Source organism: Camelus ferus, chromosome 11 (assembly GCF_009834535.1).
Source record: "Camelus ferus isolate YT-003-E chromosome 11, BCGSAC_Cfer_1.0, whole genome shotgun sequence".
NCBI classification, from domain to species: Eukaryota; Metazoa; Chordata; class Mammalia; order Artiodactyla; family Camelidae; genus Camelus; species Camelus ferus.
Window position 1 is genome coordinate 60,164,120 of NC_045706.1, and position 20,504 is coordinate 60,184,623.

Consider the following 20,504-nt stretch of genomic DNA (forward strand, 5'->3'; position numbering starts at 1 on the left):
GGGCCCTAGACGGCGCCCTCAGGGGCAGGAGGCTCTGTGGGGCAGAATGCGGCTAAGTTAAAGGAAGAACTCTGCTGATTGCACCTGCCGGGAAGAGGCCGGGCCGTCCAAGGAGGCCAGGGGTTTAGAAGAGCCATCCCTCGGGTGACAGCAGGCCCACTCAGAGTGTCCACACAAGGAGATGCCCACCTGTGTGTTCAGGTCTGATCAGCAGGATTTTTAAATCACATTTCTTTGATGTCCACTGACAAATTGAATTGGTACTACTTTGGTCAACACTAAAAATCCAAAGACACTTGTATAAATCTTTATTATCCTGGAAAGCACAACACAGGCACCTCAGCTTCTCCTCTAACCAGTTGCTGTTGCCGTTTGGTCAGGATTAGATCAGGATTAGAGATGTTCCAGGCTTGTGTCATGGAAGGAAAAACGGCTAATGTGATCGAGGACCAGAGAAGCCCGGGCCTCTTAGGACGCAGTGTCCTTGGGTCAGGACACTGAGCTGCAGCTTTCTCTGTTGGCAGGATGGCGAGAGCATTTTTCTCCCACCTCTAGCCTGGCATCTCAGATGATGCTGGTGAACAAATGTTAGTGATAGCCCAGCTGGCCTGGATATACGTGTTCCTTTCTCAGCTGCCCACAAGTACGTGCTGTGAGACAAACGGGCTCTCACAACCTTCTCTGGTTGCCTGAAAGAGAAATGTCTCAGCTGAGAAACTTATTTAAAAAAAAATTTTTTTTAGCTTTTTTCTTGGGAGGGGGGAGAGGGTAGGTAATTAGGTTTGTTTATTTATTTATTAATTTTTAATTTTTTTTAATGGAGGAACTGGGGATTGAACTCAGGACCTCGCACATGCTAAGCGTGCACTCTACCACTGAGCTATACCCTCCCTCTGAGAGACTTGTCAAAATTCCACGTTCCCTGGTCCCTTCTCTGCAGATCCAGATCAGTAGATGAGGGTGGGGCTGAGTTTCTCTGTAGCTGGCGCCGAGGGTACTCTGAGACACAGGCTGAGGAAGCTTCTGTGCAGGAAGGAAGAAGTGAGGCCCAGCACCGGCAGACCCTCAGGCGGAGGCACTTGTCCGGCCAGATCTGTGCTGAGATGCTGGCCGTGTGCTCATACCTGAGATTGACTTGGGAGTTCGGTGGAGGTAGGAGCCCCAGGCTGACCCTTCACCCTGGGCCAGAGGAACTGGCTGCAAAACACTGGAAGCTGGGAGATAGAAGACTGAAAGGCGTGCTCTGGCTCCCCCCACCCCCACCCCCACCCCGATCCACGGCCAAGGTTCAGTAAGCAGGATCCAGTGCCTCCGCCTTCTTGGCCTTTGTGCTTGTCCTTCTGAACCTTCAGAGGTCGTTGCCCACCAGGTTCAGCAGGGCGTTCTTGTAGTCGCCACTGGTGTCTTCCTGGGGACAGGAGGGACACAAGAGTTAGAAGGCGGTGTTTGTGGCACTGGCCTGGCTTGGAGTCCTCTCCATCAGGAGCAGCTGCTCTTATTCCTAAGAGTGATGCTTCTTGCAGGAAGGCCTGGCACTTCCTGGTCAAGTTCCTACGCCACAGGCCCCACACTGGGTCACCCATCTCTCCTTGTTTGCCATTTCAGGCTGTTCCTTTGTGTCTCCTTTTGATTCTCTTACTAACTGCAGGGGGGCTCACTGTGGCAGATGAGTCACAGAGACAGTTCTGCTCTTGAGTGAGATGGGCATTTTGGTGTCCCCTTACCCCATCTGCTGATCCAGGGGGCATCCCCATGTTTCATTCAAGACCCAGGTGTGCCCAACCATTCATTTATTCAACACCTATTATTGCAGATCTGGGAACCGAGGCTGAAAGCAGGGTGCCAGTTCCCCACCTGGAGGTGGACAGTGCAGTAGGGAGAGCCTGGGCTTTGAGCCCACACAGAACCTGGACCACAGCTCCATCACTCACTGACCCCGTGGCTGAGTCAAGTCTCATTGTCACTCTGAGACTCAAACTCATTTATGATATGACATTGATGATGATATGAACCTTGCTGAGATGTGGCGAGAATTAAATAGCAGGAAAAACATGAGCTTGGCTGCATAGCAGCTGCTCACGTAGGGGTCAAGTGACGTTGGTCACCAGTAGGGTAGACCCCAGAGGTCGAGTGGCTGAACCCCCTTTCTGTGGTCTCCCAGGCCCCCCAGCTATTAGGCAGGTCCTGATAGGACTGGCCAGCCAAGGATCTACACACAGAGCCGGGGGAACAGGAAAGCTCCCTTTCTATGTGGTTGAGGAAAATGGGACCATGAGAGGGTATGGGATTTCTTCAAGGCCACTCGGTGAGTAAGTGTGAGGGCTGGGGACTAGTTCCACCTTTTTATTCTCTACAGCAGTTTACGTCTCATGGAAATTATCTAATTCCTTAACCGTTTTGTCAAATTTGCTTATAAAATCATTGGTGCCTGAAATTTTCTTGGAGATTTTAAATATCTTTTTTCTTTTTTTCACTACTTCCCAAAAGATTTTTGTAATATGGTTTTTTTTAAAAAGCCATTCATTTTGTCTACCCTCTCAAATATATGAGTATAAAGTTATCATGGGATTTTTATACATTTTTCTATTAATTTCTATGCCAGAGTTTTTAATGCTGGTATTGCTGTTGGAAATCATTTTTGCTTTGATGACGTCTACAGGGGGTGGTCTATGCTAAAAAGAAAATATTTGGTCAACTTACTCACGGTTCCTAGGAAATTTTCTCTTTAGGTAAACTTCAGGTAAAACCTAAGAGGGTGGGCTTCATGTAGGTTTAAATAAGGCGCTGTATTAGTGATTATGCACTAATTAGCCTAATACATCTCTCTCCATAATGAGGTCTACAGGTTAGTTGGGTCAAAAGTAATCATTTTCACGCAGTGCTTTTGTCCTTCTGGAGTCTGACTGTGGCTCTAACTGGACTGGCGAGAAGGAATAGAAATCTTCCTGATGCCTCAGAAACCACGTGGGGTTGTAGGAACTTGTGATACTCGCTGGGACTGAGTGTTGGGAAAGCCAGCCCTTTGAGTGACACAGTTAGCCTCCGCTGATTTTCGCCCAGCCCTCCTAAAACAAAACCAAGAATAATTTCCACCCCTCCCACCCCCACCTACCTACTGGGCCATTCGGAAACGTCTTAAAGCAGAAATGTCTTTTTAACATACAGTAAGCTATGTGTTTCTTGGAAAGTGTAGTGAACAGTAGATGTTTGTAGAATGACTAGAGACCTGACTTAATAGCCAGTGAAGACTTAGGGATGTGTTTCTCGTGACTTGACTTCTGGTAATGAAGCTGTCAAGGTCTGAATTGGCATCAGGAGATGGCCAGGAGAGCTATTTCTCGTGAAGTGATAATCACTCTGCATTTTCTCGGCTCCAGAAATTTCACTAATTGGTATCAAGTTAGGCAACCCACTGGAGCCCATCTGATTTATCTCCATAAAACTTTGCTGCCTGAACTACTTAAATCTGGGTGGGACTGCCACGCCTCGATTCCTACTAAACTATCTGCTCTCACTGACTCTTGATGATTCAGTGTGTCATTTTCAGAGGGGCAACCGTAAGTCAAAGGCACAGCTAACTTTGTGTGAAATGTACAGGGGCCTCCACTCCCCGCCAGGCTCTAACCACACCCACCCCCTTGCTGACCCCTGCACACACCACGTAGCAATGCAAGGTCCTGATGCCCACTGGGAAGGGGTGGACACCTGTGACTTTGGACATTAGTTGCAGGATTCAGGTTTCCCAGTAAGGTCTCTGTTTCAAACCGGTGTTAAAGAATTGGGAGAACTGGGAATTCGTGGCTTACCATGATCATGCTGCTGAGGGTCTTGCCGTACATCTTGTTGAACTGATGCTTGATGAGATTTAAGTCAATCTCACTCCTTGAAACGATGTTTCTTATCAGGGTCCCATCCCGAGTCCCTGCTCCCTGAATAAGACACAGCAATCAACCATCACTTCTTCTTTGTTTTTTCCTTTTTTTTGGTGGAGGGGGTGGTAATGAGGTTTATTTATCTGTTTACTTGTTTTTGAACCCAGGACTTCGTGCATGCTAAGCATGCACTTTACCACTGAGCTATACCCTCCCCCCAACCATCACCGTGTGCCTTTGTCCATCTCTGTGATGACGGACAGATCTATGTTGGGTCCCGTGGGCTTCCACAGGGGGTGGAGATACAGGAATGAGCCCCTGCTTTAGCAGTGAAGCACTGAGAGGGATGTGCTAAGGGATCCCTTGATCTCCTCTCACTCACTGCCCATGTGTCTCCCTTATTAGAAGCCAAAAGCCCCCAAATTGCAGTGTGTGATTGGCCACATCAGATTCTAGACACAAAATGCTCATGGCTCCAGGAGTAAGACCTCTTCCTAGGGCAGCAACACCATGAACTCAGCTTAACTGGCCAACCCACATGCAGGACCTTCCTGCTCACTTTTATCCTTGAACGCTCTCATGTCAGAGGGAGCCACATGGCCAAGGGGATCCCACACCCTCTGTCATTTCCTGGCCAGATGTAGCCAGAGACCTTGGGGCTCCGACTTTAGGTGATGTTCGCAACCATCAATCACGGAAGGTGGGCACCAACTTTAGTCCCGGGGAATTCATCTGACTGTCTGTTTTCCACTGTGGTTCTAGTGGAACCAGAACCTCAACTCGATACGAGTGTTTTGAACATCTGTCTGAGCAGCTAGTGCAGCTTTCGGACAGCAGGCGACCCTAGACCGGCAGCTGGACACACGCAGGGAAGCTGAGTTGTCATGTGTGGCCATCCCCCTCTGCATGTGTCTGTTCAAAGGGTGCCTTAACCTCCTGGCAATCCTGACCTGGGCTTTCTCAAGGAGGCCACGTGGACAATTACATATAAGTAAAATTATACATAAAAAGGACAATTGCAGTGGCTTGGGCTCAAATCAAGGCTCTATTACTTCCCAGCTGCGTGACCTTGGACCACAAGCCTTGGTTTCATCATCTCTAGGAGGGCAGTTACGACATGGGTCTCACAGGGTTGTTGTAAAAGTTCAGCGCGATGAACACCTGTGAATACACCTGCTCACAGCCAGCCTTCAGGAGATGCGGCTTCCCCTCTCCAGCCTAGATGTGCCCTCTGAGAACTAAAACTATTCTGACCCATGACAGGCTGGGATAAGAGGAGACCCAAGTGTCGAAGACTTGGGTGGTGGCTCTGAGCATCCTGGCTTTGCCGTCGGTGCCGTGTAGGGTCGGGAGCAAGGCGCACAGCAGACAGACCAGTCACCTTCAGGGCGTAGTAAAGTCGCTCCGCAAAGTAACTGTGGAGGTTCCGGGTGCATTTAACTGGCAAACAGGAAAGTTGTGTTAGCAACCAGAGGTTGTAGGCGGCACTGTGTATGTGTTTATTTATTTAAGCCTTGCCTCGAATCTTAAAGGTTAGCATTGTGCAAGTCTTAGCCTACTTATCTGTGCCCTGCCTCATCTTAAAATGAGAGGCTTTGTGTCAGGAGAGGTGGGGCAGGGAAGGAGGCCTTGGGCACTGGATACGGGTGCAAAGCCCAGAGCAGGCAGACAGAAGGGCGAGGCGTGGGACACACTGGGGCGCTCAGGGCTGGGCTGGCCCATCAGAGCACCGCTCCGCCCAGGGGAGCTCCTGGGCTTTAACTTTCCAGAGCCGTCTTCCCCAGGAGTCCAGCCACTCAGCTCTGTGGAGGAGCCACTGTCATGATGACCACTGGCCTCTAAGTGCCCGCTTTATATGTCACTTAGCAGAGGGCCCCTGCAGCTTGAGTCCCCCTGTGACGGGTGGGGCTGGGCCCCAGAACACGCAGGTGCCCGGGCATCTGGTCTCAGGCTCACTTCATGCCCGGTGTTTCAGAGACTTGGTGTCCGGGTGGGGAGGTTGTTGTTTTAACCCAGGCAGCAGAAAGAGTGAGGGCTTGGAGGGAGGTAGGCATGAGTTCAGACCCCACCTGATGGCACCTTGTGCCCTCGTTACTTGACTTCCCTGCCCTGCTCTGTCCTCGCCTGTGGAATGAGTGACGGGAGTCTTCGAGGAGAAACAGACAGGAAGCGCCCAGCACCCAAGGGCACTGCAAGGCTTCAGTTTTCCCTGCCTGAAGATTTTATTCAGGAGTTGTTTAAATAGGATCCAGGGGCTGCCTTTGGAAGCTGGGACTGGAGTCGGGGGCACACTTAGATGCTCACACAGACTGGATTTATCATGGCAAAGGTGGCTGGGGAGTGTCAGATGTCCCAGTTCACCCTGGAGACTGGGACACACGGTGCAGCTCTCCTGGCTTCCTGGCTGCTCGGCACCAAATGGGGGACCTCCTGGTGTGGAGGTGACCTTGGCTCCATCTTGGGATGGAGGAGGGAAGTCCCCCTGCCCTGGGGCTCAGTTCTTCACTCTACACTGACTCGTCTCCCTGTCACCTCAGCTCTGGACCTCAGGTTGTGCTCTGGAACGGGTCCTCCTACATGAACCTGACCTCATGCTTTGGGGAAGATTCTCAGCGTTCCCCAGCGTCAGACCACCAATCCCTCACTTTGGACCAATTACATATCGTCATTTCTTCAATCAGCAGCTGAGGCGGGGACTGGAGCCCTGGCTAAAGACCCAGATAGGTGAGTTCTTCAGGGTTTCACAGTCAGAACCAGAACGTTCTCTGTGTGGCTGCTGTGAGTGAGCATAGGTCCTGGGCCTGGCACAATCCTGCAAACGTGTGCATACGTACACACATTCACACACTACACGGTCTCACGTACCTTCACGTACACACGTACACACACGACTACACACAGCACTGGGCACTGTGTGAGAAGCACAGAGAACAATCTGGCCGGACACAGCTCACTGAGGACACTAGTGCCCCCCCACCCCCACTAGAGTTCCAGTGTCCTGGGTGAAGGGTCCATGCTGAGAGTAGGGGCTGGAGCGGAGGTTCACCTTGAAGGTGAACATGGGGACCCCGTCTCTTGCTGCTGCACCCTCGGCCCTTTGCCTTTGGCGCTGTCCCATCACAGAGCCCCGGGGCCGGCGGACACACGTGAGTCTGAGCACGGGGCTCCGTCTCTCACCCACTGTGAGCATGGCCTCCTCCAGCGAGCCGTGGGTCTCACTCTTGATGCTGTCCTCAATGCTCTTGTTGGCGATTTTCTCATACTCCTCAAACACTGTGGAGAGAGGCCTTCTCTTAGGGGACATGCGCATCTCAGTGTGACCCGTCTCCCCAGCATCTCAGATCAGAGACTGCACATCAGTGCACCACCCCTGACCTCCAGTTGGTTGTCGGGGAAAGGATGCAGGGCTCCCTGGCTCTCTCTCCAACTCTGTGACTTGACAAGGCCACACACTGGCTATTCAGTGTGAAGGGAGAGGCCCTGTGGCCAGAGCGCCTCCACCCGCCCCCTTCCCCTACTAGGTCCCACCTGACAGTGCCTCCCTGCCTCCCTTCCCCGGTACCTCTCATCAGGTGTGTGGCACTGCGTGTGCACAGGATGGTGATGAATTTCATCTCATCAGTCCCGCAAATCTTCTCCCCGGCTGCGTACAGATCCTGGCATTGGGACACCCCCAACAAGCCAGTGAAGGTGAGCAAGCGGGTGAAGGATGGTCCCTCATCCGCCTTCCCAGGTCGGCATGGTCCTCTGATTGATCGTCTTTTTGATGGGAGTCCCCTATCCCTGAGTGGTTAAGTTCTCTTCTTCATACTGGGCTCTGCCTCTGGGCACCTCCAAGTTCTCTGCCAGCAGGCAGACCTATGAAAGGCTGACTACATGCATCTGGGGCTCAGAGACCCAGGATCCCTGGGTTCGTAGGTTGCTCCTGCCGGGGCAGAGCTTCAGTGGACCCCACCCAAACCAGTCTCTTTCCTCCCCTACACCCTCACTTTCCTCTGTAGACACCGGAGGGTCAGAGTCTGCAGAGAGCTGAGCTGGGTTCCAGCCTAGCGTCAGAGAAGCCCCCCACAGGCAGAGGGGCCTGGTGAGGCACCAGCCCTCTGGGTCTAGATGGCAGAGGGTGGGGCCAGGTGGTCAGCAAGGTGGAAGCTGATGAGGGAGACCCCCAACCTGTGCGTCTTGGAGGGCCAGTCCTGGGTCCACGAAGCCGCTCAAGTCATCCCTGCTGCCCTGGGAACAGAAGAGGCAGCTTTGTAAGGGAGGAGCCTGAGTGGAACCACTGGGGCAGAGGGCAGAGTCGGGCAAGAGGGCAGACAGTTATCCTTTTCAGGCCTCGACTCTCTCATCTGAAAAATGAGAGCAGTTAGGGATGCCTTGTAGGGAGCTGGGGGGTTCAGTGGACTAAGGTGAGTGAAATGTCTGGCCTGGGGCCTGGCGAGAAGGACCTGCTCAGTGATGGGCCTCCTCCCACTTCCCGGGTGCCCTCGTGTGGCTGAGTCAGGAGAGGTGCGGGGGCCCTGCACTGAGGACCCTCCAGCCACACCGAGAGGTACCCAGTGAGCCCGGGCCACAGTGGCTGTGCAACCGCCTTGCCCCCACCCCACCGCCCCCCAGCAGCCCTGCCCTGGGGGGAGCTGCTAGGATTCTCCAGACGAGGGGCTCCAGGAGCCTGGGATACCTGCAGGAGGCACACCAGGATCCTCTCCAGGTAGCCACTGGTGTCTGCTTGGATGTCTTCCTCCAGGCTGGACCCATAGTCTGCAGGGCAAACAGAACCATGAGGCTCAGACCAGCTCTCCTCCTCCCCGCCCTCTTTTCCACACGTCTCCCCATGAAAGCCTCCAGGAAGGACAAGTCCTTGCCGTGGGGAGGGTTTGCCTGCCCAGGCATCTGAGAGGCTGAGGTTCCATCCCCGGTGGTTGTTCAGAGCTAGGAGGCAACGTGGGTTGGCAGCCAAGCCCAAAGCACAAAGATGGGCCAGGCCAGAGAGCCAGGGGCTGCCACTTGAGCTCCACTGCATTACGAAGCCAGACCCTTCGGGCAGGCTCCCCACCAGGCAGGCCTCCTGGAGGATGGAGGAGGAAGCCTCCACGGAAGCTGGTCTGTGCTCTGTGCTCCCCACCGCAGCGGGCCCCTGCACGGCCCCCTCGGCTGCCTGTGCCCGGCCGGGAGGGATCCAGCCCCATCCACTGCTGACACAGCTTGTGCCCCACAGCACTGCCACATTGTTAAGGGGCAGAGAGTTAGGGGGTGCCTGCCTTTCCCCCCAGCAGCCCGTGGGCTTAGGGAGATGAGAGACAGAGCCTGAATCATATCCAATCTCACTGTCAGGCACGGGACTTGACACACAGTAGGCACTCAACATCCATGGTTGGAAAAGCCCAGAAAGGGTCCTTTCCAATGGGGCCAGTCCACTGCTTGTCCCTGTTCCCTGCTAGGCTGCCAAAGCTCGTAGCCATTCCCAAGCTAGCCTTTAACTCGGGGTCCTGCGCCCTCCCTCTCGGCAGGCCCCTTACCTTCCTCATACGCCTTCATTATCTCCCGCAGCTGGTTCTTGGTCCGAGAGGCCAGGATTTCGATGATGACGCCCTCTTTGGTTCCTAAGCCCTGTGGATAAAAACCTCTGTCTGCTGCAGAGTACCACCTGTGCCCTCCTGCTCTGCCCACGGCAAGAGGCAAAGGGAAGGACCAGTCACTGCTCTGCCCGACTCAGATGGGGGCCTCTGCTGGAGGATGCTACCAGGGAAGTCATGTGCATCTGTCTCTAGTGGTAGACACCGTGGCCAAGGGGTGTGTTGGGAAAGCTAGGTCTCAGCTTGAGCCTCCATAGCTGGGTGGTCTCGAACAGGTCCCTCCACCACCGTGAGCCTAAGGGTCCTCATCAGGACACGGGGGTAACAAGCCCCCACCCCCCCTGCAGGTGGAGCAGGGATAATACGTAAAATGCCCGGCGGCCCACACAGTGAGTGTCCTTTCAATGCTTTCAATGGAGATGATTATTGTTCCTGGGTTCTGACTCCCTCTTAACCATCTGCGAATGCGAAAGGAACCGTGGGAAGTAACTGGAAGCCAGGGGACCAGGCCCAAGACTGCAGAGGCTGGCTCCTAGTTCCTGTACACCTTGGTCTTGCAGTGACTTGGGAAGGACTGATTTTGGCCTCACCATGGCCGCACGACAGTGGAGGCCAGTCTGTTTGGCAGCAGTCTGAGCTGCAGGCTGCAAGCTCGCTGAGCTCATTCCAAACAGGCCGCTTGGAGCTCCCAGCACCAGGCTTTCTTGGAAAAAGGGTCCCGGCGTCGCTCCCCCACCGAGTCCTTGTGAGTGTCTCCCACCCCTCCTCCCCTCCACGTGCTTGGTTACCTTCATGGCATCGTACAGCTCCTTGGCTTCGTAGCTGTATGGAGGGTACATGAGGGCTATGATGAGCCTCTCGAACTTGCCGCTGAGCTCCGACTTCAGGGTCTCAGTGAGGTCCTAGGGAAGGAGCAAGGAGGGGTGATGCTCTGACACTGTGCCCACAGAAGTGCAGGCAGCAGATGGTGACTGGGGCCTGGGGGCTCTGGCTGGATCCCCATGTGCGCGCTGCCACGCAGGGGCGGCTGGGGTTTCTGGGACCAGCAACTCAGCCTCTCTAAGCATCGTTACCCCATCCCGTGAAGTGGAGACTGCGGTCCTCCCGCTGTACACCATCGCTTAGGGGATTAGCGGAGAGATGTGTGTGGCTCAGCTTTGCTCCCAGGGCGGTGCTGGGCACACCATAAGCCCAAGATACAAGCTTGTTATTGCCCGCCATCAAATCCCTGTCACTGAGCCCATAGGCACTCAGTGAATGCGAGGAATGAATTAAGGAATCTATCTCACGTGTGTCTCCTTCCAAGAGAAGGAGAAGCCACAAGACCACGCCCAGCTGATCCCCCTGCACAGCACAGTGAAGGACCAGGGGACCTGCCAGACCTGGATTTAAATCCCAGCCTTATTGCTGACAGGCCCTGGGATCTTAGGCAACATCTTCCACCTCTCAGAACATCAGTTTCCTCCAGTATGAATGCAGAGACTAATCCATAGTTGTGAAGATTAAAAGAGAGAAAAAAATTTTTTAAAGCACATTGATTTCCTCCATGGAGGGTTTGGGCTTCATCACTCATCTTCCTGGATTAAATCTCCACATAATCAATGTGCACCAGTGGAGGCTTCTGGCCACCACACTCTGCGCACATTTATTCCTGTGTTTACCCAGCACGCCGATGCCTGGCTTTGTCCTGTGGGTGGTGGGAGGAGGGACAAAGGGTCCAGGCTGTGTGCTCCCGGCCCTTGGAGTTCCCGCAGGGCAGGAAGGAGGAGGCGCTGTTGTGGCAGCTCCAACGCAGGGAGACAGCCCCGTGGCACAGCACAGAGTGGAGCCCAGACTGCGTCTCCGGCATGTGGGAGAGAGGAGGGCATTCCAGCCTCAGGGAACAGGACCAGCAAAGTACAGAGGCAGGGAGACAGCTCAGGGATGGGGCCATGGAGCAAATACAACGGAGCAAGTGAAAGAGAAGGTGGGAAAGGAAGCCTGGGCTAGATGACAGAAGGCGGGACCAAGCTGGGGCCGTGGAGGGCCATCAGAAAGTCTTCCAGATAAAACACAGGCTGGCGAGTGAAATCTGATTTTCAGAGAAACAGTGCATCATTTTTTTAGTGTGACTGTGTCCCATTTACCCTATGTTGCCAGTGGGCTGGGCTCTGGACAAGGGCCTGGTCCAGAGCGGGGCTGCGTCCCCGGCTGTTTTTGGCAGCAGTAGTCCCCACGGCCCCCAGCACACGGGCCCCCCTTTACCTTGCCAAACTGAGCCTTGAAAGACTTGGCGATCTCCTGCCGCTGCGCATTGCTTCTCTTCGTCAGCACGTCGATGATGGCCTGCTCGTTGGTGCCTGCAGGGTGCACAGTGTGAGCATCCCCATTGCCCCCCGGGAAGGGGCAGATGAGGGCTGGGGAGGAGGGAGGGCAGCTGCTTGATGGCCAAGCAGTGGGGACACACCATCTGAAGATCTCAAAACCTGATGATTTTCACAGTGCAGACAAGACAGTCAGGAAATCCTTCTGTCCACCCTGCCACCCGCACAATGTTGGGGCATGGCCCAGACCCAGCCTCACAGCGATCAACTCTGAGGACCCTCTGGTCATCTGATAGCCCCTGAACATCACCCAGGGCCTTTGGAGCTCAGGTGGGACCTCCTGCCCTGACCTGCCTTGTGCTGGTGGCCATGGGGGAAGATCAGGTCGGAGGGGCCAGAAAACTGGCTCTGAGCCCTGGCCCAGCAGCTGGGTGGGCTAGAAGCCTCATCTCCCCCAGCCTCCGTTTTTTCCTTTTGAAAATGGAGATGATAGTAAAGATATCACAGGATATCGAGGGCTGAACATGCTTTCTAAGCTCATCTGGGAATGGCAGTTTTTGTTAATGTCCCAATTCACCAGTCGGAGCCAGTTAGAGGGTAAATCCTGCCAGGGGTTGTAAATCTGACATGAGGGCTGTCTGGGCCGGGCTACCCAAATCCCCTAATCCCAAAGGCTCCTGGCCAGCCCTTTCAGGCTCACAGGAATGCAGATGCTGGAGACAGGATGGAGCCGGCCCTGTGGCCCGCCTAAGTGGGGCGCGGAGGGGGAGATGTGGAGGGAAGCTGCAGCCCCTGTGTGGCTGGACCCCCCTGGGCCCAGGTCAGCCCCACAAAACTCCCAACATCATCCCATCCAAAATTCACTGTAACACGCAGGGTCCAGAGTTTTGGGGGCCATTTTATGAGGGAGGAAGCTGTGACTGAGTGTGGTGAAGTCCTTTGCACAAGGACACCCAGGGACACACAGCAAATGTCCCCCTTCCCGCACCCCTGTTACTCACAACCGCCTTCCCCCCTTCCTTGGTCTTGGGGCTGTATATAGACCTGTGCTGGGGAAGGTGGGGCCTGTGTGATTCTCTGGGTGGCAGGAGTCAGTCACAGAGGGTTATGGGGAGGCCCCCCCGACCATGCTGCACCTGGTATCCCCTCTCCAGGGCCCCGGTGGAAAGGCAACTCACCGAGCCCCTTCATAGCTTTGTAGAGGGTCTCTGCGTCGGGGTCTGGGTTGAAGTGGGGGCTGCCCTTCACCGAGACACCCTCCTGTTCAATCTGCAAGAGAACCCAGCCCGCTCAAAGCCGGAAGGCAGGGCAGTTTGCAGCCTATCCCAGCAGGGTGAGCACCAGTTTGGCGCCTGCTGACCAGAGGCTGGGAACCTGCATCCATCCAGGCCCTGCCCATTCTCCCTGGGGGAGGGGCACCTGGGAGGCCGCAGCTTCCGGATATGCTAGTTTCCAGCAGCTGTGTCTTGAGGAAGGGGCATCTTTGTCCACGTCGCACCAAGCGGCCACGTGGCCCTTCCACGTCGGGCCTGCAGAGGCCCCCGGTGCCTATTAGCCCCTCGGCCAAGGGGAGGCCTGTCCTGCCAGCCCGGCCCTCAGGCTGGAAGGAGGTGTCTCCTGAGGAGCTGGTCAGCACCACCTGGCCACGCCAATTGGTGGAACCCCAGCTCTCAGCGCCAGCGCCAGCCCCGGAGAGCTGGGGTTTGCAGGCTCAGACAGCACGAGGGAAGACCTCAACGGTGGCTGGTACCGGGGCCGCTTACAGAGCCGCCACGCTGACTGTGGGGCGTCAGGAAGAGGGTGTAAGACTGGACTCCAGCCTTCAGTGTCGGGAGCCTCGTCTCCCTCCTGTGTCTCCCACGGCCAGCTGCCCCGTGGGGACCGCACACCCGGCAGTCCTGTGCCACGTCTCCTCTGTGGCGCTGGCTCCTTAGCTCCTCAGCTGGACATTTGTTTTCTCCTTACTTGCATTTCCTGGATTTTTGTGATGAACATTGTCTTGAAAGAAAAAATTAAAAACAACCCCCAAATGTGGGGGGCTGGGCCTGAGAGAGGACCAGCTGGGGCTTGCTGGGACACCAGAGAGGGAGTGTCCTTCAGAGGCCAGCAGTGGTTTTACTGGGGCGACGGGCGGTCTATGAGGCTAGATGACCCAGAGACAGTCGCTCAGAGGCATTAGCTGTGTAGGGAACCTATTCCATACATGAGGGGACCCCCCACCACCACCCAGAGACCGTGCCTGCTCAGCCTGGCTGGGAGGGATCGCTGGTTCCCCTCACGGCTCTGTGGGACTGCCTTGTCTCCTCTGCAGAATGGCTCCTTGGTTAACAGGCTGGTGTCAGCCAGAGCCACAAAACCTTCCCCATCCCTGCCCCTGCCCTGGGCGTGGACTCTGAATCAGGCTGGGTTTCCCAGCCAGTGCCATCTGAGCAGGCCCGGCCACCCCCAGCTCCCTCCAGCACCACTGGCTGGCAGCAGGAAGGGACAACCCTTTCCAAAGCTATAAGGACAGTGATCAAGAAAGGAAAGGCTTCAAGGAGCTGAACACGCTGCCTGGGGAGTGTGCAGACGAGGCTGGGAAGCCAGGCATGGTCTGAGCTCAATCTGCCCTCTTCCTGAGAAGTGGGTATTTACCAGAGCCAGGGCACCTAGCTGAACATCCTGCTAGCTCAGGGCTTTTGCAAGTCTACAGGCTCTTGGAGGCAGAGGATTAGGGAAAAAATAAAAAAGTTTGGTGCTTTAAAAATTGTGAATTAACTGGATAACCAAAGTACCTTGGCCCTTGACTTCAAATCTCTAATCCAGATCTTGTCTGAGGGCTCTTGAGACGTGTGCCCTGCAGAGTTTCTCAGGTGCAAATGAATGATCCATCTTAAGTATGCGATTTGGGAGAGGGATGGTAGAGGAGGAAGATTGGAGATGGGAATTGAGTTTCAGGGAGACTCAGAGATCCTTCAAATGGAAGAGAGTTTAGTCCCATTGCATTTGGTCTCCCACTCGCCTGTTCATTTGCTCCTATCTGCCCCACATCCACTCATTTTCTCTACCATCTATCCTCCCACCAAGTCATTCATTCATCTGTTCATCCCTTCTCTACCCAGACATCCCACTACCACATCCCTCCATCCCTCCATCCAACCACCCAACTACCCCTCCAGTCACCACATCCTTCCTTCCTTCCTTCCTTCCTCCCTCCCTCATTCCCTCCCTCCCTCCCTCCCTTCCTTCCTTCCTTCCTCCTCCCTTCCAGGCCCTGGTTAGATCCTGAAAATACAGTGCAGCCTCCCATCCACGGTATATCTGTACGGATATTTCTTTTGAGTAAAAGGTAAGGAGTCTTTCCATAGCTTTTGATCGAATTTCAAATATCTAGTGACAGACTTTCCTAGTTTACTTCTTAGCACCGTGTTTCACAGAAGAAAATTTTAGAAGTAATTCCTTATGGAAATTTCATCCAGAGAGCCTGTGTGGCCCCAGATGTTGCCCAGCTGCGGGCTTGCATACATTGCCTCCCTTGTGTGTGGCGTCATGAGCGGCTGTTACTCCTGCAGTGATCTGAACACCTCCCGTGTGCCAGGCCCTGCGGGTCAGCTGCTTTAGGTGTTTTGGATGCAGTGCTCTTCCTCAATGGCCCTGCCTGTTGCTCTAGACAGGTGCGAATGCCCCATTTACAGGCTGGGCTCGGAGCATAGATGGCGGTGCTCCGACTGAACCCACAGCCTGACTCAGAAGCGAAGCTCCATCTACCAATGACTCAACCTTTTCCAGACTTTGAGTTTTCCTGGAACTCTTCACTGAAAGAAACCTCGCCCCAGGGAATGCAGGTCATCTGGGAGCGTAGGGTCATCTCAGACCTCAGTGCTGAGCTCTGGGGGCCCCCTAGGAGGGGCTCCCCCTCTGCTCTTTTCCCCAGGCTGGCACTCTGGGGGCCGTGCAGCAGTGACTGACCAGGCTGTGTGTCCCTGTCACCATGGAGCGGGCCACTCAGCGGGTCTGAGGCTGGGCTCCGGTGGCCGTGTCTGTAAATAGCTCCCCGGGGGCTGTGATCTCTCGGCATGGAGAAGCCTCCGTCTACCTTCCTGTGATGTGGTTTTAGGGGAAAACAAGACAGTTTCCTGGCCGTCAGACCCCTGGATGTCAGCATGGTGTGGTGGGGCTCCGGATTTTTGATCTAAGGCCCCCATGTTGGAAGAAGGACCTGCCTAGGCCTCTGCTGGGCCGGGTGGAGTGGGCTAGTCCAGACAGGAACGTCTTCTCTGGAAAGGTGATTCAGCCAGTCAGTGACTACATCTATATCGTGTCTGTGAAGCTATCAGGGGAGCTGCCACGCCTCGGTCTGCCCTCGTCTCGGGGCTGACCCGGGGCACCCGGGAGACAGAGCTTCGTCTCCACAAGAGAGGCGCAGACAGGGCCCCGTCCCGCAGGCAGGCCTCCCTGAGCTGACCTTTCAGCCCGCTCTGGTCCCGGTCCTGGGCTGGTCAGGGCCTCAGAGGTCATCTGTTCTTCCCTGGTGGTCAGTCCCAGGTGGGGTCTACCTGGAATCTTGCTCTCATGGGTGTGGGTGGTGAGGCCCACAGGGTTTGGGCTCTGGCACCAGGCTGCTCAGATTCTAACCCAGGCTCTGCTGCTTACTAGTGTGACAGCCTCGGGCGCCGTCTCAGCCTCCTTGTACCTCCGTTTCCTCGTCTGTGGGTAAGGATATTAGTACCTATAATGCATCGTGTCCCGAGGCTCAGGTGAGATATTGAATGTGAGGGGCGTAGAGGAATGTGCAGCACACAGTGGCTGCTCAGTGAGTGTCATCCTTGTCCGGCCACATTGGCCAGGTCCCTACAAGGAGGCCTCTGTCTGCCTGGCTGGGTGGGGCCCCGAGGATGGGTTTCTGCCCCCGCCCCACTGGGAGCAAGGCCCAGAATCAGGCCACCTGGGGCAGCAGCTGACTTTGGAAAGTGCCCAGCACTGGGCTCTCCCTGCCACGTCTGCCTCCTCAAGACAGATTCCCATCAGCCAGGACGAAACTGGAGGCCGCCCCGGCTCCTCAACCTGTCCTGACTGCTTTGCTGGGGCCACACTTGGGGCTGCCCCACGTTGCCCCTGGCTTCCTCTTGGTCCCACCTGTCCAGGCCCGGTATATCTGAATCTGAGAGCCCCTGGGTTGTGACTTTTGTAACAAAGAGACTTCCTGCATTAGGATAAGTCTGGGTCACACAGTAAGGCTCACAAAGAGCCTGGGGGCAGGGGCAGAGAGACATCCAATTTCATGCTAGACCCCTGCCTGCTTGCTTTGGGACAGAGCAAGTCACTAGATATCAATGAGCCTCAATTTCCTCATCTGTAAAAATGGAAAGAGCAGCCCTGATGTCCCAGGGCTCCCTGGGGATGAAGGGAAGGAAGGAGTGCAGAGTGTGTGACATCATGCCTGCCCAGGGGACATCACCTGCTCATCGCCTTCACCACCCTTTTGGGTTTTTCAACTCCTTAGCATGAGACCGCCTCAGACTCAACCCCGTATGAAACACCTCTGAGAATCTGTTCATTTAGCTGGGACACGGAGACTTGGGGACAAGGTGTGCTGTCCTCCCTAACTCGGCTCATAGGTTTCACTCCTGGATTTCAACTGTGCAAGGTCCGTGCAGGCAGATCCCCCTCCCATCCCCTGAGGTGTGGGCATGGATGCGTCCTCCAACCTCAGCCTCTCAAATCAGGTTGCTCTCCAGCTCAAGCTCCTTCAGTGGCTCCCCATTGCTCTCAAGGTAGAGCCTGAGCTTCTTAGCCTGCCATGCATGCCTCCATAGGACCCAGCCTTGCCTACTCCTCTAGCTCTGCCTACATCTCCCCCTACCCTCTACCTTTCCCCCCAGGACCCTCAAGCCAATGGGATCTACTTCTCTTTACAGCCAAGCTTCCCACTCTTTTGAGCCTTTGCACGTACTGTTCGCTCTTTAAGGGAACATCTGCCTGATTCCTCCTGGAACACATACTCATGGGCACACACCACACATGCACACATGGCTCAACCGTGACTCCCCCTCTCTTCTAGCAGCCTGACCCCTCCCCTCAGGCGCCCTTTCTCTGGGCTCCCCCAGCCCCTCAGCTTTCTTGGGAGCATTTCAAGGCTCCTTTATCTGCCCATCTCCTCTGTTCCCATTCTGGCCGGACATGAACACCTCTAGGGCTGGAGCCGTTTCTCCTCGTCTTCCTCCCCAGTCTGGCGGGCTGTGTGGTGCCCGGCTGGGCAGGCAGCAGAGTGCTGCCGGAGCTGACCTCCCTCCAGACCATCACCGCGCGGGTACCCTCCGCCTCTGCTCGCTCTACACTCACCCAGGCTTTCCACCAGGCCATCACGTTCACTTTGCCGGCGCCTTTCCCCGGGGCGATGAAGATACACCGGTCAGCCCTCCTTCCACCCAGAGACTCTGCAAATGAACTCGGCCCCTACTGCCCTCAGAAGAGATGGTGCTTGGGGTTGGGAGTGGTTGCACTGGCAAGCAGGCCCCAGGCGCCACCCAGCAGCCCCCGCCACGGCCCTGCCCCGCCCCCTGGGCTCTGCCTGAAGTTGGGTCCCTCCCCCACCCAGACACCAGCCTGGGCCTGCCCTGTGGAATTACACCACTCGCTGCCAAATGTTTGGGCTGGGGCTGCGACGCAGACTGGAAATTCTGAGTTCCAATCTTTGAAAGCCCCACTTAGTAAACATGGCTATTCACTCGGTCTTTGCTCAACCTGATTTCTGTAAAAAAGGAATCCATTTACTGCTATGGCTTCTCCACAATGAACCACACAATGAGGGGGCCTGGCAAAGGCATACAATAATGGCAGGCTTCGCTTATTGAGGGGGTCTCTATGCCTAGATCCCTCTTCAGTCACTCGGTGTACGCTGTCCCCTGCAATCTCTGCCACAACTCTAAGAAGCAGGTGGAAGATCCATGTAATATACTAAGAAACGGAAACTCCAACGTTAGATAATTTGCATAAGTCACACTTCTTGTGGGAAGAGGCCACATGATCCCCCAGGCCCCTCTGACTTGCCTGCTCTGCCCTGGGCCCTGCAGGATGAGCTGGCTGCCAAGGGAGGAAAGAATCTGCCTGGAAGAAGTTAATTTTTTCCTTTCTGGAGTTTGCCATCCCTGGGGCCCCTGCCTGGAGCATTCCTCGGCACCACTTTCCCCTTGCCCTTCAGGGTGAACCTGTGCCTCAGAGATGCCCTGGCAGCCCCTCCATCCTGGGGAGACCCCTCAAGGCCTCCAGCATCCCCGCTGCTCCTGGAGCCCCAGAGAAAAACAGCCCCACAGAGGTGTGACTGTTTCACATTCAATGAAGGCTTTCAGGGTGTCAAAGAAAAATCAGTCGATCTAAGAAAGAAATGGAAAATTTTATTCGAAGTAAATTTGAGGATTATAACCTGGGAGGAGCATCTCAGAAAGCTCTGAGAACTGTTCCACCTGTTAGAAGTCAATTTACGTAAGTTTTTTTGAGACAGAAGGCTGTACGTTAAATGAAGTATTATCAACTGTTTACACAATCCAGAGCTGAGCATCATCGTGGCCCCTTACAAGGTCGAGCAGGAATGTTATCTTTTAAGGAGCTATCCCGTTGTTGCTAGGAGAATGTTGCTCTTGCTAGTTGAGAACATATTTCTGCCGACGGGGAAGGTTGGTCGATTTGTGATGCAGATACACTACGCACAGCAGCTGGGGAGAGGAGGTCAAAGGAGAGGGAACTTTTTATGTTGACATTTTTCTCATCTTACAGTAAAATGTGAATTTTATTTCACACGGGTTACAGGTGAGAACTGTCCCCTCTGGTTTCCTGACCCTGGCTCCAGTGCTCTCTTCTCTACACCCAGAGTGTCCCCAGGCTGTTCCTTTTGGACCTGTGAGCGGGAGTGGGTGGGGCTGGAGCCGGGCCAGCAAGCAGGGTGTGGGGAGACAGCTGTGCTGGGGTGGCAGCCGCTGCCCAGCGCTGCCGTGAGAACTGGGGATCGGTCACCACACAACACTGCGAGATGCCACCAGAAGAGGAAGATTGCGGCCGTCTTGGGTGGCAGGGACTGACAAATCTCCTGCTCGTGGCCACAGACTCCCCACTGTCCTTGGGGGCCTTGCAGGCCAGCACTAAGGCATCCTCACTGGTGAGCTTTCTGAGGACCCCAGCTGCTCATGGAGGGGCGCCCACGTCATGACACAAGGGTCAGTGTCTGGGGAGCAGATACCCTCTAGGAGGGTCTGGCCAAAGCCTAGTCGGGAGGATGACCCTAGCTAGGTCACCGCAGTGTGGTGGCCCTGGGCAGAGCCCAGAGAGAGACACTGGACTCTGAGGCCAAGACAGGACACAGAGCCTGGTGCAGGGAGATGTCAGGCAGGGCCCGCCCTCTGAGAGCCCACAGGCATACTGCCCCCGGGAGGCCGCAGGAGAACCCAGCCTGCTCCCGCCAGCGCTCACACCCTCTGCTCAGGCCCCGCCCTGACCAGCTCCTGCCGCCAGGACCTCACCTTCTTGTCGAAGCTCATTCCTTGCTTGGCTTCTGGGATGCCCAGCACTGCTTGCCACTCTTATCCATCACTTTTCTGCCACCTAACTGTCCCCCGCATCTCCTGCCTGTGCCCTCTGCTCTTCCCCCTTGGTTGGTGATTCTGAGGCTTGGCTACCCTTTGGGATCACCTGGGTACCTTCCCATCCCAGAGACAAGAGCCTGGAGGTCCCCACCTGCTCTTTCATGGTCCCCTCGGCTCAACAACCCCACCCCAGAATCGTCC

At 55.3% G+C, this 20,504-nt stretch overlaps 1 protein-coding gene across 2 annotated transcripts; it reads right to left on the minus strand.

The window, feature by feature from the left end:
• Positions 1 to 285: 285 nt before the first annotated feature.
• LOC116667233 (annexin A8-like) lies at positions 286 to 18,227 on the minus strand. 2 transcript variants are annotated; one of them, XM_032491655.1, is made up of 13 exons: positions 18,070 to 18,087; positions 14,523 to 14,619; positions 12,927 to 13,017; positions 11,690 to 11,784; positions 10,234 to 10,347; positions 9,389 to 9,479; positions 8,551 to 8,630; positions 8,043 to 8,102; positions 7,435 to 7,528; positions 7,050 to 7,145; positions 5,254 to 5,312; positions 3,807 to 3,929; positions 286 to 1,408 (listed from the first exon to the last, which is right to left on the minus strand). In XM_032491655.1, the coding sequence occupies exons 3-13, from the start codon at positions 12,937 to 12,939 to the stop codon at positions 1,349 to 1,351; spliced, it is 885 nt and encodes a 294-aa protein (XP_032347546.1). In that variant the 5' UTR covers positions 12,940 to 13,017; positions 14,523 to 14,619; positions 18,070 to 18,087; the 3' UTR covers positions 286 to 1,348. The 2 variants fall into 2 exon arrangements, with proteins under 2 accessions (XP_032347546.1, XP_032347545.1); XM_032491654.1 differs by lacking the exon at positions 14,523 to 14,619 and having other exon boundaries at positions 18,070 to 18,227.
• Positions 18,228 to 20,504: the final 2,277 nt, after the last annotated feature.

Excerpts from the sequence above, each read along its gene's own strand:
- LOC116667233 (XM_032491654.1), bottom strand. The coding sequence starts at position 18,090 with ATGGCCTGGTGGAAAGCCTGG. Across the intron at positions 10,348-11,689 it reads TCAAGGCTCAGTTTGGCAAG|GACCTCACTGAGACCCTGAA; the intron begins GTAAAGGGGGGC and ends CTCCTTCCCTAG. Across the intron at positions 7,146-7,434 it reads TGCCACACACCTGATGAGAG|TGTTTGAGGAGTATGAGAAA; the intron begins GTACCGGGGAAG and ends CTCTCTCCACAG.